The sequence below is a fragment of the Capricornis sumatraensis genome, chromosome 14 (assembly GCF_032405125.1).
Source record: "Capricornis sumatraensis isolate serow.1 chromosome 14, serow.2, whole genome shotgun sequence".
Classification (NCBI taxonomy): domain Eukaryota; kingdom Metazoa; phylum Chordata; class Mammalia; order Artiodactyla; family Bovidae; genus Capricornis; species Capricornis sumatraensis.
In genome coordinates, this window is record NC_091082.1 from 64,580,298 (window position 1) to 64,602,391 (window position 22,094).

General features: G+C 38.4%; 1 protein-coding gene across 2 annotated transcripts in view; it reads right to left on the bottom strand.

Moving 5' to 3' along the window:
- Positions 1-22,094, bottom strand: part of COP1 (COP1 E3 ubiquitin ligase) — a 230,873-nt gene that overhangs the window by 175,984 nt on the left and 32,795 nt on the right. For both annotated transcript variants that reach the window (XM_068985956.1, XM_068985957.1), the window contains exons 3-5: positions 19,536-19,633; positions 9,626-9,702; positions 8,840-8,959 (exon numbers count right to left, since the gene is read on the bottom strand). In XM_068985956.1, the coding sequence (XP_068842057.1) occupies positions 8,840-8,959; positions 9,626-9,702; positions 19,536-19,633 (295 nt within the window). The remainder of the gene's footprint in view (positions 1-8,839; positions 8,960-9,625; positions 9,703-19,535; positions 19,634-22,094) is intronic.

Sequence of the window (22,094 nt, forward strand, 5' to 3'; positions counted from 1 at the left end):
GAATAACAACACTAAATGCATTGCTGACAATCTTGAATACAGAATAACTTAAATGTCCAGCAACAGAATAGAAATGTTCATGCAATGGATAACTGTAGAGAAGTTAAACATACTAGATCTATCTTCATCAGTGGAAACCTCAAAAAGTAAACAAAAAAGGCATATGTCAAAAGATAAACACAGTTTGAAACTTCTAAATCATATAAACAACACTTACCCTCTTTTAGTTTTAATAAATAATAACACTTTTTCTTAGATTTGCCTTTTGAGAATTACATTTTTTTTTTATACTTAACACCCTCTCATCTCATTCCATTCTCCCAGAGTAATCACCATTTGAAGTTTGCAAGGATCCTTCTGAAGTGTGTATAACCCTTTTTAAATAAAATATATTTTATTAAAATATATTTAAGTAAGTGTTGTTTATATGATTTAGAAGTTTCAAACTGTTTATTATTTGACATATGCCTTTTTTGTTTACTTTTTGAGGTTTCCACTGATGAATATAGATAAATAAAATATATTTTATTAAAAAAGGGTTATACACACTTCAGAAGGATCCTTGCAAACTTCAAATGGTGATTACTCTGGGAGAATGGAATGAGATGAAAGAGTGTTAAGTATAAAATAAAATGTAATTCCCAAAAGGCAAATCTAAGAAAAAGTGTTACTATTTATTAAAACTAAAAGAGGGTAAGTCAAAAGTTGCATTATTTACTGTATTGTTCTGTATGTTGGAAACATTCATCAAATTTCAGTTCAGTTGGTCATTTGTGTCCGATTCTTTGTGACCCCATGGACTACAGCATGCCAGGCTTTCCTGCCCATCACCAACTCCCGGAGCTTGCTTAAACTCATGTCCATTGAGTCGGTGATGCCATCCAACCATCTCATCCTCTGTCGTCCCCTTGTCCTCCTGCCTTCAATCTTTACTAGCAACAAGGTCTTTCCTAAGGGGGCACCTCTTCGCATCAGGTGGCCAAAGTATGGGAAATTCAGGGTCAGCATCAGTCCTTGCAATGAATATTCAGGATTGATTTCCTTTAGGATTGACTGGTTTGATTTCCTTGCTGTCCAAGGGACTCTTAAAAGTCTTCTCCAACACCACAATTCAAAAGCATCAGTTCTTTGGCACTCAGCTTTCTTTATGGTCCAACTTTCACATTCATACATGACTACTGGAAAAACCATAGCTTTGACTACACAGACCTTTGTCGATAAAGTAATGTCTATGCTTTTTAATATGCTGTCGAGGCTGGTCATAGTTTTTCTTCTCTCTTAAATGAGCAAGTGTTTTTTAATTTCATACCTGCAGAGACTGTTTGCAGTGATTTTGGAGCCCAAGAAAATAAAATCTCACTGTTTTCATTATTTCCCCATCTATCCACCAGGAAGTGATAGGACTGGATGCCATGATCTTGGTTCTCTGAATGCTGAATTTTAAGCCAGCTTTTTCACTCTCCTCTTTCACGTTCATCGAGAGGCTCTTCAGTTCCTCTTCACTGTCTACAATAGCAGTGGTATCATCTGCACATCTCACGTTGTTGATATTTCTCCCAGCAATCTTGATTCCAGCTTGTGCTTCATCCAGCCCGGCATTTCGCATGATGTACTCTGCACGCAAGTTAAATAAGCAGGGTGATGAAACACAGCCTAGACGTACTCCTTTCCCAATTTGGAACCAGTTTGTTGTTCCATGTCCGGTTCTACTGTTGCTTCTTGACCTGCATACAGATTTCTCAGGACGTAGGTAAGGTGGTCTGGAATTCCCATCTCTTTAAGAGTGTTCCACAGATTGTCATGATCCACATACTCAAAGGCTTTGGCGTAGTCAGTAAAGAAGTAGATGTTTTTCTGGAATTCTCTTGTTTTTCTATGATCCAACAGATGTTGGCAATTTGACTTCTGGTTTCTCTGCCTTTTCTAAATCCAGCTTGAACATTTGGAAGTTCTCAGTTCATGCACTGTTGAAGCTCAGCTTGGAGAATTTTGAGCATTAATTTGCTGGCATGTGAAACGAGTGCAACTGTGCAGTAGTTCGAACATTCTTTGGCACTGCCTTGGGATTGGAATGAAAACTGACCTTTTCATTCAAAACAGTCCAGGGGCCACTGTTGAGCTTTTCAAATTTTCTGGCATATTGAGTGCAGCACTTCCATAGCATCATCTTTGAGGATTTGAAATAGCCCAACTGGAATTCCATCACCTCCATTAGCTTTGTTCATAGTGATGCTTCCTAAGGCCCACTTGACTTCTCACTCCAGGATATCTGGCTCTAGGTGAGTGATCACACCATTGTGGTTATACGGGTCATTAAGATCCTTTTTGTGTGAGGGTGCGTGAGCACGATGGCTGCATTTGTATAGTCCTTCTGTGTATTCTTGCCACCTCTGCTTAATATTGGAGAAGGCAATGGCACCCCACTCCAGTACTCTTGCCTGGAAAATCCCATGGATGGAGGAGCCTGGTAGGCTGCAGTCCATGGGGTCGCTAAGAGTCGAGTCGGACACGACTTCACTTTTGCCTTTCTCTTTCATGCACTAGAGAAGGAAATGGCAACCCACTCCAGTGTTCTTGCCTGGAGAATCCCAGGGACGAGGGAGCCTGGTGGGCTGCCATCTATGGGGTTGCACAGAGTCGGATACGACTGAAATGACTTAGCAGCTGCTTAATATCTTCTGCTTCTGTTAGGCCCATCCCATTTCTGTCCTTTATTGTGCCCATCTTTGCAAGAAATTTTCCCTTGGTATCTTTAATTTTCCTGAAGAGACCTCTAGTCTTTCCCATTCTATTGTTTTCTTCTATTTCTTTGCATTGATCACTGAGGAAGGCTTTCTTATGTCTCCATGCAATTCTTTGGAACTCTGTATTCAGATAAGCATAGCTTTCCTTTCCTCCTTTGCCTTTTGCGTCTCTTCTTTTCTCAGCTATTTGTAAGGCCTCCTCAGACAAGTCTGCCTTTCTGCGTTTATTTTTCTTGGGGATGGTTTTGATCACCATCTCCTGTACAATGTCACGAAACTCCATCCATAGTTCTTCAGGCACTCCATCAGATCTAATCCCTTGAATCTATTCGCCACTTCCACTGTATAATCATAAGGGATCTGATTTAAGTCATACTTGAATGGCCTAGTGGTTTTCCCACTTTCTTCAATTTAAGTCTGAATTGGCAGCAAGGAATTCATGATCTGAGCCACAGTCAGCTCGTAGTCTTGTTTTTGCTGACTGTATAGAGCTTCTCCAATTCTGGCTGCAAAGAATATAATCAATCTGATTTGGGTATTGACCATCTGGTGATGTCCGTGTGTAGTCATCTCTTGTGTTATTGGAAGAGAGTGTTTGCTATGACCAGTGCGTTCTCTTGGCAAAACTGTATTAGCCTTTGCCCTGGTTCATCTTATACACCGAGGCCAAACTTGCCTATTACTCGTGGTATCTCTTGACTTCCTACTTTTGCATTCCAATCCCCTATAATCAAAAGGACATTTTTTTTTTTTTTTGGTGTTAGTTCTAGAAGGTCACGTAGGTCTTCATAGAACCATTCAACTTCAGATTCTTCAGCATTAGTGGTTGGGGCAAAGACTTGGTTCCTGTGCTATTGATTAGTTTGCTTTGGAAACAAATAGAGATCATTCTGTCATTTTTGAGATTGTACCCAAGTACCACATTTTGGACTCTTTTGTTGACTATGAGGGCTACTCCATTTCTTCTAAGGAATTCTTGCCCACAGTAGTAGATATAAAGGTCATCTGAATTAAATTCCCCCATTCCAGTCCATTTTAGTTCACAGATTTCTAAAATGTCGATGTTCACTCTTGCCATCTCCTGTTTGACCACTTTCGTTTTACCTTGATATATGGAAATAACATTCCAGGTTCCTATGCAATATTGTTCTTTATAGTACTGGACTTTACTTCTATGAGCAATCACATCTACAGGTGGGAGTTGTTTTTGCTTTGGCTTTGTCTCTTCATTCCTTCTGGAACTATTTCTCCACTCTTCTCCAGTAGCATACTGAGCACCTACTGACCAGGGAAGTTCATCTTTCAATATCATATCTTTTCGCCTTTTCCTAATCTTCATGGAGTTCTCAAGGCAAGAATACTGAAGTGGTTTGTCATTCCCTTCTCCAGGGGACCACATTTTGTCAGAACTCTCCACCATGACCTGTCCATCTTGGGTGGCCTATATGGCAGGGCTCATAGTTTCACTGAGTTAGACAAGGCTGTGATCCATGTGATCATTTGGTTAGTTTTCTGTGATTGTCAGAATGCAAAGTAAAATAAGAAAACAATAATGTAAAAATGCTGTAATACCTATGATACCTTTGTTTCTGAAGTGTCTCCCTCTTCAAAAAGATCTGAGTTCTAAAACTAAGATACCTGTATTTCTTCAATTCTAAGAGTGCACAAAGATTAATACTGACAAGTCAAATGGGGAATAAAGTTAACAGCTCTCACATTCAGTATGTAAACTTGTCTATCTTCAGTACAGAAGCCCCCACACACCCTTAAATGTGCCTGCAATGTGATAGTCCAGAAAGTCTCTCTTTTACCACCACCAGGGGAAAACTTCTAGTGTTCTCTTAAGGTCAACAGCTATAGTTGTACACGAAGGGATCATGCTCCCAAATCCAAGAAAGGCCTTTTTTCCATAATCTACATAGGGTTGCTGCTGCTACTTCTGCTAAGTCACTTCAGTCATGTCCGACTCTGTGCAACCCCACAGACGGCAGCCCACCAGGCTCCCCTGTCCCTGGGATTCTCCAGGCAGGTTGGTTCCCACCAATTCCCTACTGCCGGCTCAATCTTCTCAGATCTAATCTATCACTTTTCATCCATCTATTTTATAGCTTAGAAAAGTAGATACTGTCTCTCCTCCAATTCTTTCGCCTTTTAAAAATCACTTTGCTGTCATTTTCATGACATTAAGGGAGCAAGATAACTATACATATTCAGTCTATCATTAAAAAGTGTTTTTATATCATTTACCACTGTGTGAAAATATTTATTAGTTTATTTAGTTTATCGCCTCAGCTATTGTGCCCTGTTCCCCTCAACACAACACACAGAGCAGAATTCTCTTTTCCACTACCTTTAACACAGCATCTAGCACACAGTAGATACTAATAGAAAACTATGTTAAAAAGCACAGAAGAGTTTTGGCAACAATTTCTGGGATATGACACCTAACACAAAAGCAACAAAATAAAAAACAAGTACAACTATATCAAATGTACAAGCTTCTGCAAACCAAAGACATGATCAACAAAATGAAAAGGCAACCAACAGAATGGGTGAAAATATTTACAGATCACATATCTGATATGAAGTTAATATATAAAATACTGTACATAAAGAATTAGTATAATTCAATAGCAATTTTTAAAAAAATGAAATTTTAAAATGGGCAAGGGATTTTCCAAAAAAGATATTCAAATAATCAACAGGTATATGAAAAGGTGTTCAACATCACAAATCATTAGGGAAATACAGGTTAAAACCACAAGAAGACATCACTTCACGCTAGTCAGCATGGTCACAGTCAAAAGGACAAGAAAGAACACATGCTGGTGAGGACGTGGAGAAAAAGGAACCCTTGTGCCCTGCTGGTAGGAAAGCAAACTGGTATAGCCACTATGGAAAACAGAATGGAGGTTCCTCAAAAAAATTAAGAATAAAACTATCATGTGATCCAACAATCCCACTTCTGGGTATATATCCAAAGGAAATTAAACCACTATGTCAGAGAAACATCTGCACTGTCACACCCAATGCAGCATTACTTATAACTGCCAAGATACGTTGATAACCTAAGTGTCCATCAGCGCGTGACTGGATAAAGATCTGGTGTGAAAGTGAAAGTCACTCAGTCGTGTAGGACTCTGAGACCCCATGAACTATACAGTCCATGGAATTCTCCAAGCCAGAATACTGGAGTGGGTAGCCTTTCCCTTTTTCAGGGGATCTTCCCAACCCAGGGATTGAAACCAGATCTCCTGCGTTGCAGGCAGATTCTTTATCAACTGAGCCACAAGGGTGGTATATATACATATAATGAAATGCTATTCAGCCACAAAAAGGAAGGAAATTCGGCCATTTGTGACAACATGGATGGACCTCATGAGCAGTATAATGAAATAAGTCAGAAACAGAGATAAGCACCATATGATCTCACGTACATATGAATCTTAAAAGAACACACAAAAACACCAAGCTTACAGAAAAAGATCAGATGCGTGGTTACCAAAAGCAGGGAACAGGGGAAATTGAATAAAGGTCAAAAAGTACAATTTCCACAACCTAAATGTCCACTAACAGAGCAATGGATAAAGAAGAGGTGATAAATACACACAATGGAATATTACGCAGCCACAAAAAGGAACAAAATGAAGCCATTTGTAGAGACATGGATGGACCTAGGATGTCATACAAAGTAAAGTTTAAGTCAGAAAGAGAAAAGCAAATATCAAATATTAAAACATATACATGGAATCTGGAAAAATGGTATAGATGATCTTATTTGCAAAGCAGAAATAAAGACAGACGTAGGGAACAAATATATGGACACCAAGGGTGAGGGGTGAGGGGGAGAAATTGGGAGAATGGAACTGACACATATATTCTATTGATACTGTGTTTAAAATAGATAACTAGAACTTCCCTGATGGCTTAGAGATAAAGAATCCACCTACCAATGCAGGAGACATGGGTTTGACCCCTGATCCAGGAGGATCCCTCAGGCTGCAGAGCAACTAGGCCACAACTACTGAGCCTGTGTTCTGGAGCCCAGGAACCGTGACTTCTAAAGTCCATGCCCCACGAGAGCAGCCACCACAATGAGAAGTCCTCTCACTGCAACTGGAGAGCAGCCCCCACTCACCACAACTAGAGAAAAATTTGGGCAGCAATGAAGACCCAGCACAGCCAAAAGCAGACAAATGAAATCATATTAAAAATGTTTAAATAAATAGACAAACCAGATAACTGTGAGAACGCACTGTGTAGCACAGGCAACTCTGCTTAATGCGCTATGGTGACCGGAATGGGAACGAAGTCCAAAAGGGAGGGGTTATATGAATATGCATAGCTGGTTCATTTTGCTGTGCAGCAGAAACAAATACAACATTATAAAGCAACTATACTCCAATACAAACAGTTTTAAAAAAATAAAAAGGGAAAAAACAAACAAAAAAGTACAAACTTACAATTTTAAGATAAGTAATGAGGATACAATGTATAACAAGATAACTATAGTTAACCCTAGTGGATGGTATATCTGAAAGTTGCTAAGCAAGTAAATCCTAAAAAAGCTCTCATCATGAAAAAAAACCTTTTCTTTTTTCTTTTATCTATATGAGATGATGTTAACTAAATTTATTGTAATAATCATTTTACAGTATATGTGTATCAAGTCATTATGCTATACACCTTAAACTTATGCAGTGCTATACATCAGTTTTCGCTTCCCAGGTGGCACCAGTGGTAAAGAATCCTCCTGCCAATGCAGGAGACACAAGAGACACAGGTTTGACCTCTGGGGAGGGAAGATCCCCTGAAGACAGGAATGGCAACCCACTCTGGTATTTCTCGCCTATAAAATCCCATGGACAAAGGAGCCTGATAGGTTACAGTGCATGGGGTCCCAAAGAATCAGACACGACTGAACAATTAAGCAATGATATATCAGTTACATCTCAACAAATCTGAAGGAAACGAAAGCAAATAAAAGATAAAGCCATCCCACTCCCCCCGCCCCCCCAAAGAAACCACAGGAGAAATTCCCACCATGAAAAAAGACACAATAGGGAGCCTCGTTTTAGGCAGGTCAACCTCAACTACTCCTTTCTTCCACTAAGAGAGTCCCATTCTACTCAGTTTCATCCAGATCTAAGCTATGTTAATCAGAATCAATCCACAGAATTTCTTAAAAATCAAGCTGAGAGGCTCTTTTTCTTCTTTTATCAAAAAACATAAACTCGCAAGTACAGGTGACCACATTATCTGCCATGGGATAAAAATCCAATAAAAGAAAATCAAACCTGTCCCAAAGAAACAGTCATGAAAAGTAAAACAGAAACTCCTGACAACATTCAAATGCCTGATTTCATTTCCTTTATAGTCACCAGAGAAGTGATGGCTGCTAACACTTGCTCGTTAAGCTCTTCCTTTTTATGTGTGTGAGCTTCTCACTCCCTTATTCTGTCAATTTATATCCCCTTTTTGTTCAAGGTAGTTAAGGGTGGGTATCTGCTTATATTAACGTATACAGTCTTTATTCAAATGGAGCATACTCAATTCCTAACTAATACACGCAAATTCTCATTTTATATGTTTTACGTTTATTTACCTGAAATAAATGTAACTGTTCACTTATTTAGATTCCATTACATGAAAACAGGACATAATTTTGTTTCAGTTCCCATCTTTCTAAATGCCCTTAGTTAAGCCATCGACTACTGCTACTGCTAACCAACACCTGCTAGAAGGATTTTATGTAAATTAAAATAATCCCTATTTTCTCCTCCAAATCCCACGTGAAGAGGTGAAGATTCATTAGAAGAAAAAAGATCAATAATAATTGTTCCCTATTAAAATGAAGCTGTACTTTCTCATGATCTGAACACTCAGCTTTTGTTAATGAAAACTGGACACCGCTAAGTTGTATTATAAGGAATTTGTTCTTTTTTTGAATTGAAAAAGGGAAATCTTATAAGTGGTAGCTTGCAGATGACTCCTGCTGAATAAAACTGGACTGACTGAGTAACACTACCCTATTATTATAAATATTTCTGTTATCTTATTAAAATAAACATTTTTAAAGTTCAAGGGCCACTTACTGCTTCCAGTTGTTTCTTCTTCTGCACTAGTAACTCCAGCATGAGGTTGACATTGGCCAAATCAAGGTTATCTTGGTCAGTTCCCAACAAATCCTGAAATATTTGCCACCTGTGGCCATTCTAAAAACAAAGAAGAAACCCAACTTAACAAAACTGTTTTAGAGAATCAAAAACAAATGTTTGCTATTTTCTAATATGTTTATTACATATCAAAAATAAACTATAATGTTCCAACCTATTCCTTCCCAGCTAGTGGCTCCCCAATGCCTTCTAATTATAATTTAATCACTATTTCTCCCTTAAATAAATTTAAATGATATGAAAGGCACATTCAAGATATGTCAAGTCATCTTCTCTAAAGGTGTAATTCCCTTCAAAACAAGTGCCCAGATTTTAATTACCTGTCTAACCATATTTTCCACTTTGTATTTGATAAGGTAATAATTTAAGTTCACTTGCTTCAGTAATTTGAGGTTAATCCTCTTAAACTGAGTCTTTTAAGTTTTTTTTCCCTCAAATGACCACCCACAGTTTCATCCTGCCATATAATTCTTTAAATGCAATGTGTTACAAGACAACTGACTCAGTATTACCCCACCAGACCTTTCGAAAGAGTAAATTCTAGACAATTCAGACAAAAGAAAGCTGTTTATTGAATAAGATAATCCTAGATCTCCTTTAAGAAAAGCCAGTAATATGCTAAGCTTGAATACCCATTAATATTAAACCAATGAACAAAGCAAAATGAAATTTATTAAAAATAGTAATAAAAAAGTTGAAACATACGGTGCTACTCACTGAGTGGTCCAATTTGAACCTCTTTTCCTCAAATCTTTGCTTCTGTTTGAGAATGAGCTCATTCACTGAAAACAAAAACAAAACAAAAAGCACATATAATCTGTATTTTTATTAAATGATCTAACTGTTCTATTTAAATGGATTCTATTTAACTTTAAAAAGTCTAAAATCTCAGGAAAAAAAATGCTAAGCAGACATGCTTTTTTTTTTTCATATTAGAAACAGTTTTGCCACAGCTACTACTACAACTACCACTATTATTACCATTACTATTACTGCAGAAGGGAGATTCTTCAGAATATGTACTTTCTCTTTCATGTGTCAGTGATGCCACTAGCGGCATTTGGAAACAGTTCTTGACAGTAAGAGACCATTCCACACTCTACACGGTAACTGGCAGATTCTATGAGGGAGGCACTAAAGGTTTTCATTTGTTGTTCTTTTTGCTTGTGACTTTTCTATAAATATCATGGCAAACACAGTCAGTTACCTATCCAAAAGCCATTCTAACCCTTTTTAAAAAAATAAGAACATGAGGGGCTTCCCTGGCCCTCCAGTGGTTAAAACTCCACATTTCCACTGCAGTGGGCACCAGCCTGATCTTCCAGTGGTTAAAACTTCGCACTTCCAATGCAGAGGGCGCCAGCTTGATCCCTGGTCGGGGAACTAATATTCCACATAGCGCTCAGTGTGGTCAAAAAATTAAAACAAATAAAGAAAAATAATAAATAAAGAAAAATAAGAATATTATTTTTTCCCAAATGTCAGAATGCCAACTGTCATATGCTTTCAGAGAGCCTAGATCCCTCCCTGGCCCTATGGAATGAAGCTTAACTTAACCTAAATCCATCTAGTCATATCCTCTTGACAGTGACTGACAAAATGGTTAACTACTAAGACCTCGTTTTGCCCAATAAAGGGCATGCTGTCTTTCAGAAGAGAAGGCTTGAACGAGTTCTTTGTCTGCCTTCATCTAGGGATGGTACCTGGAGTCACTTTGAGCCACCCTGCATCTCTCTCGAGGGGAGCTAGCCAAAGGACCAACACATCTGCTGGGGAAGGAAGGCCAGAAGGACGGAAAGAACTTGATCATATCACTGAGATATCAAATTAACTCAATATAGAAATTCTGTGTAAATCAATACATTTCCCTTAATGTTCCAGCCACTTTTAATAGATTTTTCATCTTTAATACCCAATTGATTAAAGAAAAAAAAAACTGAAAAAGAAAAGAGCAACCAGCACTAAGCTAGTTTAACGTCCTAGCCTTTAATTTACAGACGCTATCCTATGGGTTATTCCTTTCATTTCAGAGGTGAGGAAATACTAGAAAGAGCACAAGAAAGGTACTCAGTGACATATAATATATGACAAAGCTAGGATATAAGCCTATCTAATACTTCCCACCATACCACAATTTATTACAAATATTTTCTAAAAAATCAGAGAGATACCAGGGCCACGCTAGAAACCAAGGTTTAAAGGTAAGACTCAACCTAAGTAAGACTTAAAGATGCAAGCAACTAGGAGTAAGCAGACAAACACATACAATGCATCAGTTATAACAGGACAGTCAGGACCACCACTGATACGGATTTAAAAACACAGGACAAGGAGCTATTAAAATGTTAACGAGACTTCACACATAAGGTGACATTGGAACTGGGCCATAATAAGCACACAGAGACTCACTAAACAGGAAGAGAAGTGGAAAAGAATTCAAATAAGGGTGTGTGAGAAACTCCCTGGTGATCCAGTGGTTAGGACCCACTGCCCTGGGTCTGCAGTCAATCTCTAGTCAGGGAACCAACGCCCAACAAGCCACATGGTGTGCCCCCAAAACAGGGTGGGGTAGCGGTGGGAGGGAGCAGTAGGGTAAAAATCTCATTTAAGAAATCTCATTTAACATTGGCCATGAATGTTCCAAACCCTTATTTGTAATTCACTGAATCCTTATGATAACCACAGTACTAAGAACAAATAATGCCTTTCTCAGACGTCCCTGGTGGTCCAGTAGTCAAGAGTCCACCATGCAATGCAGGGGACACAGGTTTGATCCTTGGTTGGGGAGCTAAGTTCCCACATGCCATGGGGCAATTGAGCCCGCATGCCACAACCAGGGAAGATTACATGTTGCAATGGAAAGCCCACACTCCATCACAAGGACAGCACAGCCAAAAAAAAACCAAACAAACAAAATGTCTTTCTACTGCTAAAGATTTCATTCTAGCAACTGTCATTTCAGAGGCAAGATAGCAAAGTAAAAGCACATACTCAAGTCAGGACCAAATCCCAATTCCATCATTTACTGGGGCTGTTGAACTTTACACAAGTTACTTGCCTTCTCTGTGCCTTAGTTCCCCCACGGGAGGAATACAGATGACAACTACCTATGTCATAGGACTGAGAATGTAAAAAGTGCCTGGAAAAGTACTTGGCAGTAGTAAAGACATTATATGTGTTGGTGACTTTTTGTAAAGCAGAGATTTTAAATTTTGCATGTATGTTGTCTTTTACATTAAAGAGTAAGAAGGTCATTCATTAGGGAGCTCAGACCATTCAATTTACAAATTTTATCCACAGAGAACACTAGAAAACAGATTGCTGGAGGGGGGGTGGTAGGGGTAGGGGGGTAGCTGGAGGTCGATCATGCATCACGGAAGGACAGGGCGAGCTAGACCAAGCCCTCGTAGGAGTGCAGGAGAGCAACTGCAGAGATTGCAGGAGACACACCCCCTCACCCTGCATGAGCCTCCCAGCAACAGCAGAGAAAGAGAGCCCAGTTTCCGCAACCCCCAGTCTCACTTGCCCACAGCCCCACTCTGTAATTTCACGTTCTCAGGCTTCAACACTGCTTCCCAGTCCTAGCTGGTGGCCTGGAACAGCTTCAGGCTTAACAAGGGACCTAACAGGTCCCCATTACTGAACACACTGGGACAAAGAACAGCCTGGTAAGGGGAAGGGTCCCCAGAACTCCCTACATGTGAGAGGAAGAAGCCTCTTGATGAAAGTGAAAGAGGAGAGTAAAACAGCTGGCTTAAAACTCAACATTCAAAAACAAAGACCATGGCATCCGGTCCCATCACTTCATGGCAAATAGATGGGGAAACAATGGAAACAGTGGGCTCCAAAATCACTGCAGATGGTGACCGCAGCCATGAAATTAAAAGACACTTGCTCCTTGGAAGAAAAGTTATGACCAACCTAGACAGAATATTAAAAAGCAGAGACATTACTTTGCCAACAAAGATCCGTCTAGTCAAAGCTACGATTTATCCAGTAGTCATGGATGGATGTGAGAGTTGGACCATAAAGAAGGCTGAATGCCAAAGAATTGATAGTTTTGAACTATGGTGCTAGAAAGGACTCTTAAGAGTCCCTTGGACAGCAAGGAGATCAAACCAGTCCATCCTAAAGGAAACTGGTCCTGAATATTCATTGGAATGCTGAAGCTGAAGCTCCAGTACTTTGGCCACCTGATGAGAAGAACTGACTCACTGAAAAAGCCCCTGATGCTGGGAAAGATTGAAGACAGGAGGAGAAGGGGATGACAGAGGATGAGATGGTTAGATGCCATCACCGACTCGATCCACATGAGTTTGAGCAAACCCCAGGAGCTGGTGATGGACAGGGAAACCTGGCATGCTACAGTCCATGGGGTCACAAAGAGCCAGGACACGACTGAGTGACTGAACTGAACTGAAGAACAAAGAGGATAGAAAGGCAAAAAGTGAGATTTGTGCCCCTTTTGGGGGAAAGGGGAAGGAAAGAAGAAAGACAGAGGAAGAAGAAAAAGGAGGAACTGTAGTGTAGGGCTTAGGGCATGCAAGGAAAAAATCAAAATACCTATCTTGACAAAAAAAATGCATGAGTCTAAAGACCAGAAAACCAAATCTGCTTGTGTTTGGAGTGTATGACTTCCAATTCTTTTCTTTCATTAAAACTGAAGAAAGAAGTGGATTTGTTAATGATTATGGAAGATTGTGACTGGTGATAGAAACAAAGTCCGATGCAGTAAAGAGCAATAATGCATAGGAACCTGGAATGTCAGGTCCATGAATCAAGGCAAATTGGAAGTGGTCAAACAAGAGATGGCAAGAGTAAATGTCAACATTCTAGGAATCAGCGAACTAAAATGGACTGGAATGGGTGAATTTAACTCAGATGACCATTGTATCTACTACTGTGGGCAGGAAATCCTCAGAAGAAATGGAGTAGCCATTATGGTCAACAAAAGAGTCCAGAATACAGTACTTGGATGCAATCTCAAAAAAGACAGAATGATCTCTGTTCATTTCCACGGCAAACCATTTAATATCACCGTAATCCAAGTCTATGCCACAACCAGTACTGCTGAAGAAGCTGAAGTTGAACGGTTCTATGAAGACCTACAAGACCTTTTAGAACTAACATCCAAAAAAGATGTCCTTTTCATTATAGGGGACTGGAATGCAAAAGTAGGAAGTCAAGAAACACCTGGAGTAACAGGCAAATTTGGCCTTGGAATACGGAATGAAGCAGGGCAAAGACTAATAGAGTTTTGCCAAGAAAATGCACTGGTCATAGCAAACACCCTCTTCCAACAACCAAGAGAAGACTCTCTACACATGGACATCACCAGATGGTCAACACCGAAATCAGACTGATTATATTCTTTGCGGCCAAAGATAGAGAAGCTCTGTACAGTCAGCAAAAACAGGACCGGGAGCTGACTGTGGCTCAGATCATGAACTCCTTATTACCAAATTCAGACTTAAATTGAAGAAAGTAGGGAAAACCGCTAGACCATTTAGGTATGATCTAAACCAAATCCTTTATGATTATACAGTGGAAGTGAGAAATAGATTTAAGGGCCTAGATCTGATAGATAGAGTACCTGATGAACTATGGAATGAGGTTTGTGACATTGTACAGGAGACAGGGATCAAGACCATCCCCATAGAAAAGAAATGCAAAAGAGAAAAATGGCTGTCTGGGGAGGGCTTACAAATAGCTGTGAAAAGAAGAGAAGCAAAAAGCAAAGGAGAAAAGGAAAGATATAAGCATCTGAATGCAGAGTTCCAAAGAATAGCAAGAAGAGATAAGAAAGCCTTCTTCAGCGATCTATGCAAAGAAATAGAGGAAAGCAACAGAATGGGAAAGACTAGAGATGTCTTCAAGAAAATTAGAGATACCAAGGGAACATTTCATGCAAAGATGGGCTCAATAAAGGACAGAAATGGTATGGATCTAACAGAAGCAGAAGATATTAAGAAGAGATGGCAAGAATACACAGAAGAACTGTACAAAAAAGATGATCTTCACGACCAGGATAATCACAATGGTGTGATCACTCACCTAGAGCCAGACATCCTTGAATGTGAAGTCAAGTGGGCCTTAGAAAGCATCACTATGAACAAAGCTAGGGGAAGTGATGGAATTCCAGTTGGGCTCTTTCAAATCCTGAAAGATGATGCTGTGAAAGTGCTGCACTCGATATGCCAGCACATTTGGAAAACTCAGCAGTGGCCACAGGACTGGAAAAGGTCAGTTTTCATTCCAATCCCAAAGAAAGGCAATGCCAAAGAATGCTCAAACTACCACACAATTGCACTCATCTCACAAGCTAGTAAAGTAATGCTCAAAATTCTCCAAGCCAGGCTTCAACAGTATGTGAACCATGAACTTCCTGATGTTCAAGCTGGTTTTAGAAAAGGCAGAGGAACCAGAGATCAAATTGCCAACATCTGCTGGATCATCGAAAAAGCAAGAGAGTTCCAGAAAGACATCTATTTCTGCTTTACTGACTATGTCAAAGCCTTTGACTGTGTGGATCACAATAAACTGTGGAAAATTCTGAGAGAGATGGGAATACCAGACCACCTGACTTGCCTCTTGAGAAATCTGTATGCAGGTCAGGAAGCAACAGTTAGAACTGGATGTGGAACAACAGACTGGTTCCAAATAGGAAAAGGAGTGCGTCAAGGCTGTATATTGTCACCCTGCTTATTTAACTTCTATGCAGAGTACATCATGAGAAACACTGGACTGGAAGAAACACAAGCTGGAATCAAGATTGCCAGGAGAAATATCAATAACCTCAGATATGCCGATGACACCACCCTTATGGCAGAAAGTGAAGAGGAACTAAAAAGCCTCTTGATGAAAGTGAAAGAGGAGAGGGAAAAAGTTGGCTTAAAGCTCAACATTGATCATGGCATCCGGTCCCATCACTTCATGGGAAATAAATGGAGAAACACTGGAAATAGTGTCAGACTTTATTTTGGAGGGCTCCAAAATCACCACAGATGGTGACTGCAGCCATGAAATTAAAAGACGCTTACTCCTTGGAAGAAAAGTTATGACCAACCTAGATAGCATATTCAAAAGCAGAGACATTACTTTGCCGACTAAGGTCCGTCTAGTCAAGGCTATGGTTTTTCCAGTGGTCATGTATGGATGTGAGAGTTGGACTGTGAAGAAGGCTGAGCGCCAAAGAATTGATGCTTTTGAACTGTGGTGTTGGAGAAGACTCTTGAGGGTTCCTTGTACTGCAAGGAGATCCAGCCAGTCCATTCTGAAGGAGATCAACCCTGGGATTTCTTTGGAAGGAATGATGCTAAAGCTGAAACTCCAGTACTTCAGCCACCTCATGCAAAGAGTTGACTCATTGGAAAAGACTCTGATGCGGGGAGGGATTGGGGGCAGGAGGACAAGGGGACGACAGAGGATGAGATGGCTGGATGGCATCACCGACTCGATGGACGCGAGTCTGAGTGAACTCCGGGAGTTGGTGATGGACAGGGAGGCCTGGCGTGCTGCGATTCATGGGGTCCCAAAGAGTCGGACACGACTGAGTGACTGAACTGAACTGAACTGAACTGATGGCACGTTAAAAAATTTTTTTTTTTACTAAATGAGTGCTTCTTTTTTTGAAGTATGTAATTCACAAGAAGGTCAAAGAAATAAGTGACAGTGCTGGAACAAAGTTCCTTCAATCCCCATCAAAGTATTTATGTACACTGAGTTTCTCATGAGTTTCCCTTTCAAAATAAAAAGGAAAAGTCTTAAACTTACACAATGTTATATGTTAATTATATCTCAATTTTTTTAAAAAACTGTGATGATCCTAAATAAATAAAAAAAATATAAATGAAACTGAATCCCTGTCCTAGTAATAACTATCAGTGGCAATGGAACTAATTGAGAAGAACACCATCACACATTAAGCAGCCACTTTCAATAAATTTTTATGTCTAATACTTTATAAAATTTGTACATATTTATTTGATCAAATGCATATAGAATAATTACAAATCAGAAAAAACACATTCAAAAGTTCAAAAGAAACTTCAAAGTCTGTAATTTCTATTTTCTGTTACAGAAAAGTATGACAGATAAATCAGTAAGAATTTCAAACATGTATATGCGTGTGTGTGTGCGTGTGTGTGTATTTTTTGGCCACACTGTGCAGCATGTGGGATCCTAATTTCCCAACCAATGATTGAACCTGTGCCCCCTTGCATTGGAAGCGTGGAGTCTTAACCAGGGAAGTCCCAAAAATACATAATGACAAAATTATGTGGGCAATTTGCAATTTAAGCAGAAATTCAAAGGGACAAAACACAAAATTTCTCATTGTTAATGCAAAGTCTTTATTTTTGAAACAATGATAAGTATCAAATCACTATACTATTCAGTTTCCACTAGATACATTTTAAAAAGAGATAAACGTTTATTTTTAAATAATCATATTTATAATACTTTTTAAACTATATTCTTTACAAGCACTGAAACTTACAAAGAAAAATCTGGATGCTAATTTAAATATGGCATCAATGTGGGAAATACATCATTTTTCAGAATTTTTATGTGTCATCCAAGCAAAAAGGTTTGAAGATCTTTTTGAAAATATGTAGCCCAGCCCTCTAGCCATGACTCAAGTAAATGTAAAGCATTAAAAGTGAAGGATCCTAATCTATCAATAAAAATATTAGAATACCTCAGAATCATATAACTTACACTTATTTTATGATGCTCAAGAGGAAATCTGATATTACTTTTAGAAGGCTCAGCATTTTTCTAGTCCAGCAAAGAACTACAGGCATTATATATATCATGTGATCTCAAACTAAATCAATGGGAATAAATTTTTTTTTTCTCCAGTACAGAAAAAAAAACAAGTGATATACCATTTTCAGAAACAGATCTCAGTAGCTTCCTGAGTGCACAGGAACCTAAGGATTTGACTGTCACTGTACAAAGGTAAAGACTGGAAAGGGTGACAGGCAGTGAGACAGAATAAATATATCAGGATGAAATGTTATTTCTATGGCTGACATAAATACTCATACTGGAAGCTGCATTATAACTTAGACTTCAAATCTGGGCATAAAATACTTAACGCTTAAATTACCTAAAACCAAAATTCTTTACCCATATAAAGAGAAGATTAAAAACTAGATCATAATGAAGATAATGTCTAGCTAAGGAAATCAGTAATTATGACTTTTACTATTCACTCAATGTATATATTTGAGAATATATAAACTATGAAATTACATCTTAGTGTTAATATTTTCACATTCCTTCCGTATGGTGTTCTCACCCTATTTAGAAATTTACATAAGAGAATTTCTAACTTATGGTCTCATTAAGGAATACTGCCTGAAATTTTTGGTAAATACCAAAATCTTAAGACCACTGATTTCCTTGCTGCATTTAACCATTCCAAAAGAAGGAGTAGTTTTCTAGAGTTATAAGAACTCAAAGAAACGTGATTCTAAAACTCATAAACTAGCATCTATCCATGTTTGTACGTTCAAGGACAAAGGCTTCTGCTCTGCAGGACTTCGGTTTCCCTAACTCAGCTCATGAAGTCCAGTCCCACAGAGCATCAGCAGTCAGTATTTCTTCTTTTCCTAAGTTCACTCTCCTAGTTTGTCACAAGACTTTCTCTATCTAGAAGAGTTTGGTATTTCACCAGAAAATCATCAAAATATTTTCTTCAGGGTTCCTTTCTGCTATGCAATCATCCAATAATTTATTTTCCTTTATGAAAAGATATTGGAGTGCAGTGAAGAATCAAAGAGAAGAAAGGGTAGAAGTCAACGGAATTTCAGAACAGAAATAAAAAATGGAAAGCCGTGGCTAAACAGGTTCCATGTCATGATTTAATATTATAAAACACCAAACAAATCAAACTGCAACTGAAGCACAGGGCGGTCAGAATCTATATATCCTTACCTCTAAGTATGTTACACTTAAGAAAGAAGAATTATCCTTTCTGATATATAAAACCAATAGTGCCCTACTTCGTGCCTATCCACATCTGAAAATTAATCTTCCTTCACAAAAACTCAAACTGAAGACTTTCCACACAACCTAAGGCTTTTCAACATGTAAAATTTCTAGACTTTCATAACTGGTCTCTGACTAGGTATTATTCCCAACTACTTGCCATTCACCCTAAGGGTTCCCTATTTGTGTTCGTCTGCTCCAGGCACCATTCCTCCCTCAAATGCTCCATATCCATGCCTTCCTTTCCCCAGTTTTCTTTTCAGTTGTCTCCCTAGACTCCTGTTCCCTCATCCAGGAGTCCTCATACTCAACTTTCCCCCCCCTTCCCATTCTCCGTTAACTTTTCCCTCCACTGCTTCTGCCCCAAAACAGAATCAAGAATGCAGAACAAGATACAGAGACAGGGGTCTGGAACTCTGGTATTCTCCTACAGCCTCACATTCTACCTAGCTATCAATGTAATCAATGTCACAACCCAAGAAGACAGGGAAAGCACTCTGGTGACTAGGACAGAGAGATATGCTTACCTCTACGTTATGTTCTCTAAATAAATTAGTGCTAGCACAACCTTTTGGGGACTGAATATTTTCAAAAATTAAAAATCATTCCAAAGACTCACCCAAGAAATTAGGATACAGATGGTCAATATTATCCACAACATAGTTACACTTGGGACATCTATTATTATCCTCCAAACTCTGATGAATACACTTGTAGCTATTAACAAAGAAAAAATAAAATAGGCTTCATTAAGTCAGTGACTAATTAGCAAACTGGTCACAAAATAATGCCTATTAGTTTTCTATTCCTCATTTTCAACATAAGTAATCTAGCAGTTATCAAGTTTATTTCAGCTTATACTTCTATATCATAAAAAGGTACATAGGACATTTATTAGATAATAGTATATGAAAGTTATTTAAAAATAAACTCAAGTAACAAGCCTACAGGATATAAAATATAAAATGTAAGTTTATGCAATTTAAATGGTACATAACAATAGGAAAAAAAACAAAAGCCTACAATTTAGTTAAGCAAACAAACTGTGTTCTTGGAGTGCTGATATCCTTAATATAAGGAGAGCTCATTCAAATAAAAAGAAAATCAGAGAACAGAAAAATCAACAAACCAAAAATTAGTCAATAAACATGGGAAACACCACCTTCACTAGGATGATAAAGTGACTTAAAATTACATACTTCCTTTTACCAATCAGAATAGAAAAATAAACAAAAGGCTATCAGAGTTAGGAGTACATGTACAAATGAATAATTTCATATGCTGTTGCAGGAAATTTAACTACCATAACTTTCTAGAAGACAAATTGTATGGAAAATTCTTAAGGCTGTGAAACCTCTTTGATGCAGTGATATTACTTCCTGGAATTTATCTTTAGGAAATAAGCAAATATATATAAGTAGAAAAATTTTCAATTCAAAGTTATTTGTAAACAGCAAAATAAATTAGAAGCAACCAAAACATTAGGAAATTGACTACATAAATTTGTAAACATCAATCCAATGTATAGAGCCAATAAAAATCATAATATATAACTATAAACCATGAAAAATAATAACTATTACAGGCCTGGCTAGAGAAATAAGATTATGATAAATTTTTCCCTTCTCAGATTATTTATTTCTGTAATGCTTGGCTTTTGACAATTGTATATTGCCTTATAATAAAAACTTTGAAAATGTCATTCAACTAAATAGAAAAGAAATATCAAATTGACATTATGAAAATAATCATTACATTACTAGGGTTTCCCTGATAGCTCAGTTGGTAAAGAATCCACCTGCAATGCAGGAGACCCCAGATCGACTCCTGGGTCAGGAAGATCCACTGGAAAAGGGTAGGCTACACTTCAGTATTCTTGGGCTTCCCTTGTGGCTCAGCTGGTAAAGAATCCGCCTGCAATGCAGGAGACGCTGGGTTCGATTCCTGGGTTGGAAAGAACCCCTGGAGAAGGGATCACTACCCACTCTAGTATTCTGGCCTGGAGAATTCCATGGACTATATAGTCCATGGGGTCGCAAAGAGTCAAACACAACTGAGCGACTTTCACTATGTCACTGAATAAAAATAATCTTTAACACAGTGGATACAATTCCATTTCTGTTTTAAAAAATTGTGTATGTGTATATTTCTTTAAATTTTTAAATTTCATTTAATTGTAGTTGATTTACAATATTTTGTTAGTTTCACATGAGCAGCTTCAGATTCTTTTCCATTACAGGTTATTACAAGGTACTGAATATAGTTCTGTGAACTAAACAATGGTAAATCCTTGTTGTCTATTTTATATACAATGCTGTGTATCTATTAATCCCACACTCAATTTATCCCTCCCATCCCTTTTCCCTTTTGGTAACCGTAAGTTGTTTTTTAGGTCTGTCTGTTTCTGTCTTATAAGTAAGTTGTGTTATTTTTCTAGATTCAGCTTATAAGTGATATTTGTCTTTCTCTGCCTGACTTACTTCACTTGATCTCTAGGTCCACCCATGTTGCTAAAATGCCAATGTTTTATTTGAATGGCTGAGTAATATTCCACTGAATATATACCACATCTTCTTTATCCACTTATCATTGGTTGATGGATATTTCCGGTGCTTCCCTGTCTCAACTACTGTAAATAGTGCTGCTATGGACATTTGAGTGCATGTACCTTTTTGAAGTAGCATTTTCTCAGGATATGTGCCAAGGAGTACGACTGTAGGATCATATGGTAACTCTGTTTTTAGTGTTTTCAGGAATCTCCAGACTGTTTTCCACAAGGGCTGCACCCATTTACCTTTCTACCAATAGTGCAGAAGGGTTCCTTTTTCTCCACACCCTCTCCAGCAATTACTTATTTGTAGACTTTTTAATAATGGCCATTCTGACCAATGTGAGATGATACTTACTGTAGTTCTGATTTTCATTTCTCTACTAATTAGCAATGTGGAATATCTTTCCACCCAACTGATGGCCCTCTATATGTCTTTTTGGAGAAATGTTTATTCAGGTATTCTGCCCATTTTTTAATTGGGCTGTGTTTTTTTTTTTGACACTGAGATTCATGACCTGCCTGTTTATTTTGGAAGTTAAGCCCTTGTTGGTCACATCATTTGCAAATATTTTCTCCCAGTCTGTACATTGTTTTTCATGTTGTTTATGGTTTCCTTTGCTGTGCAAA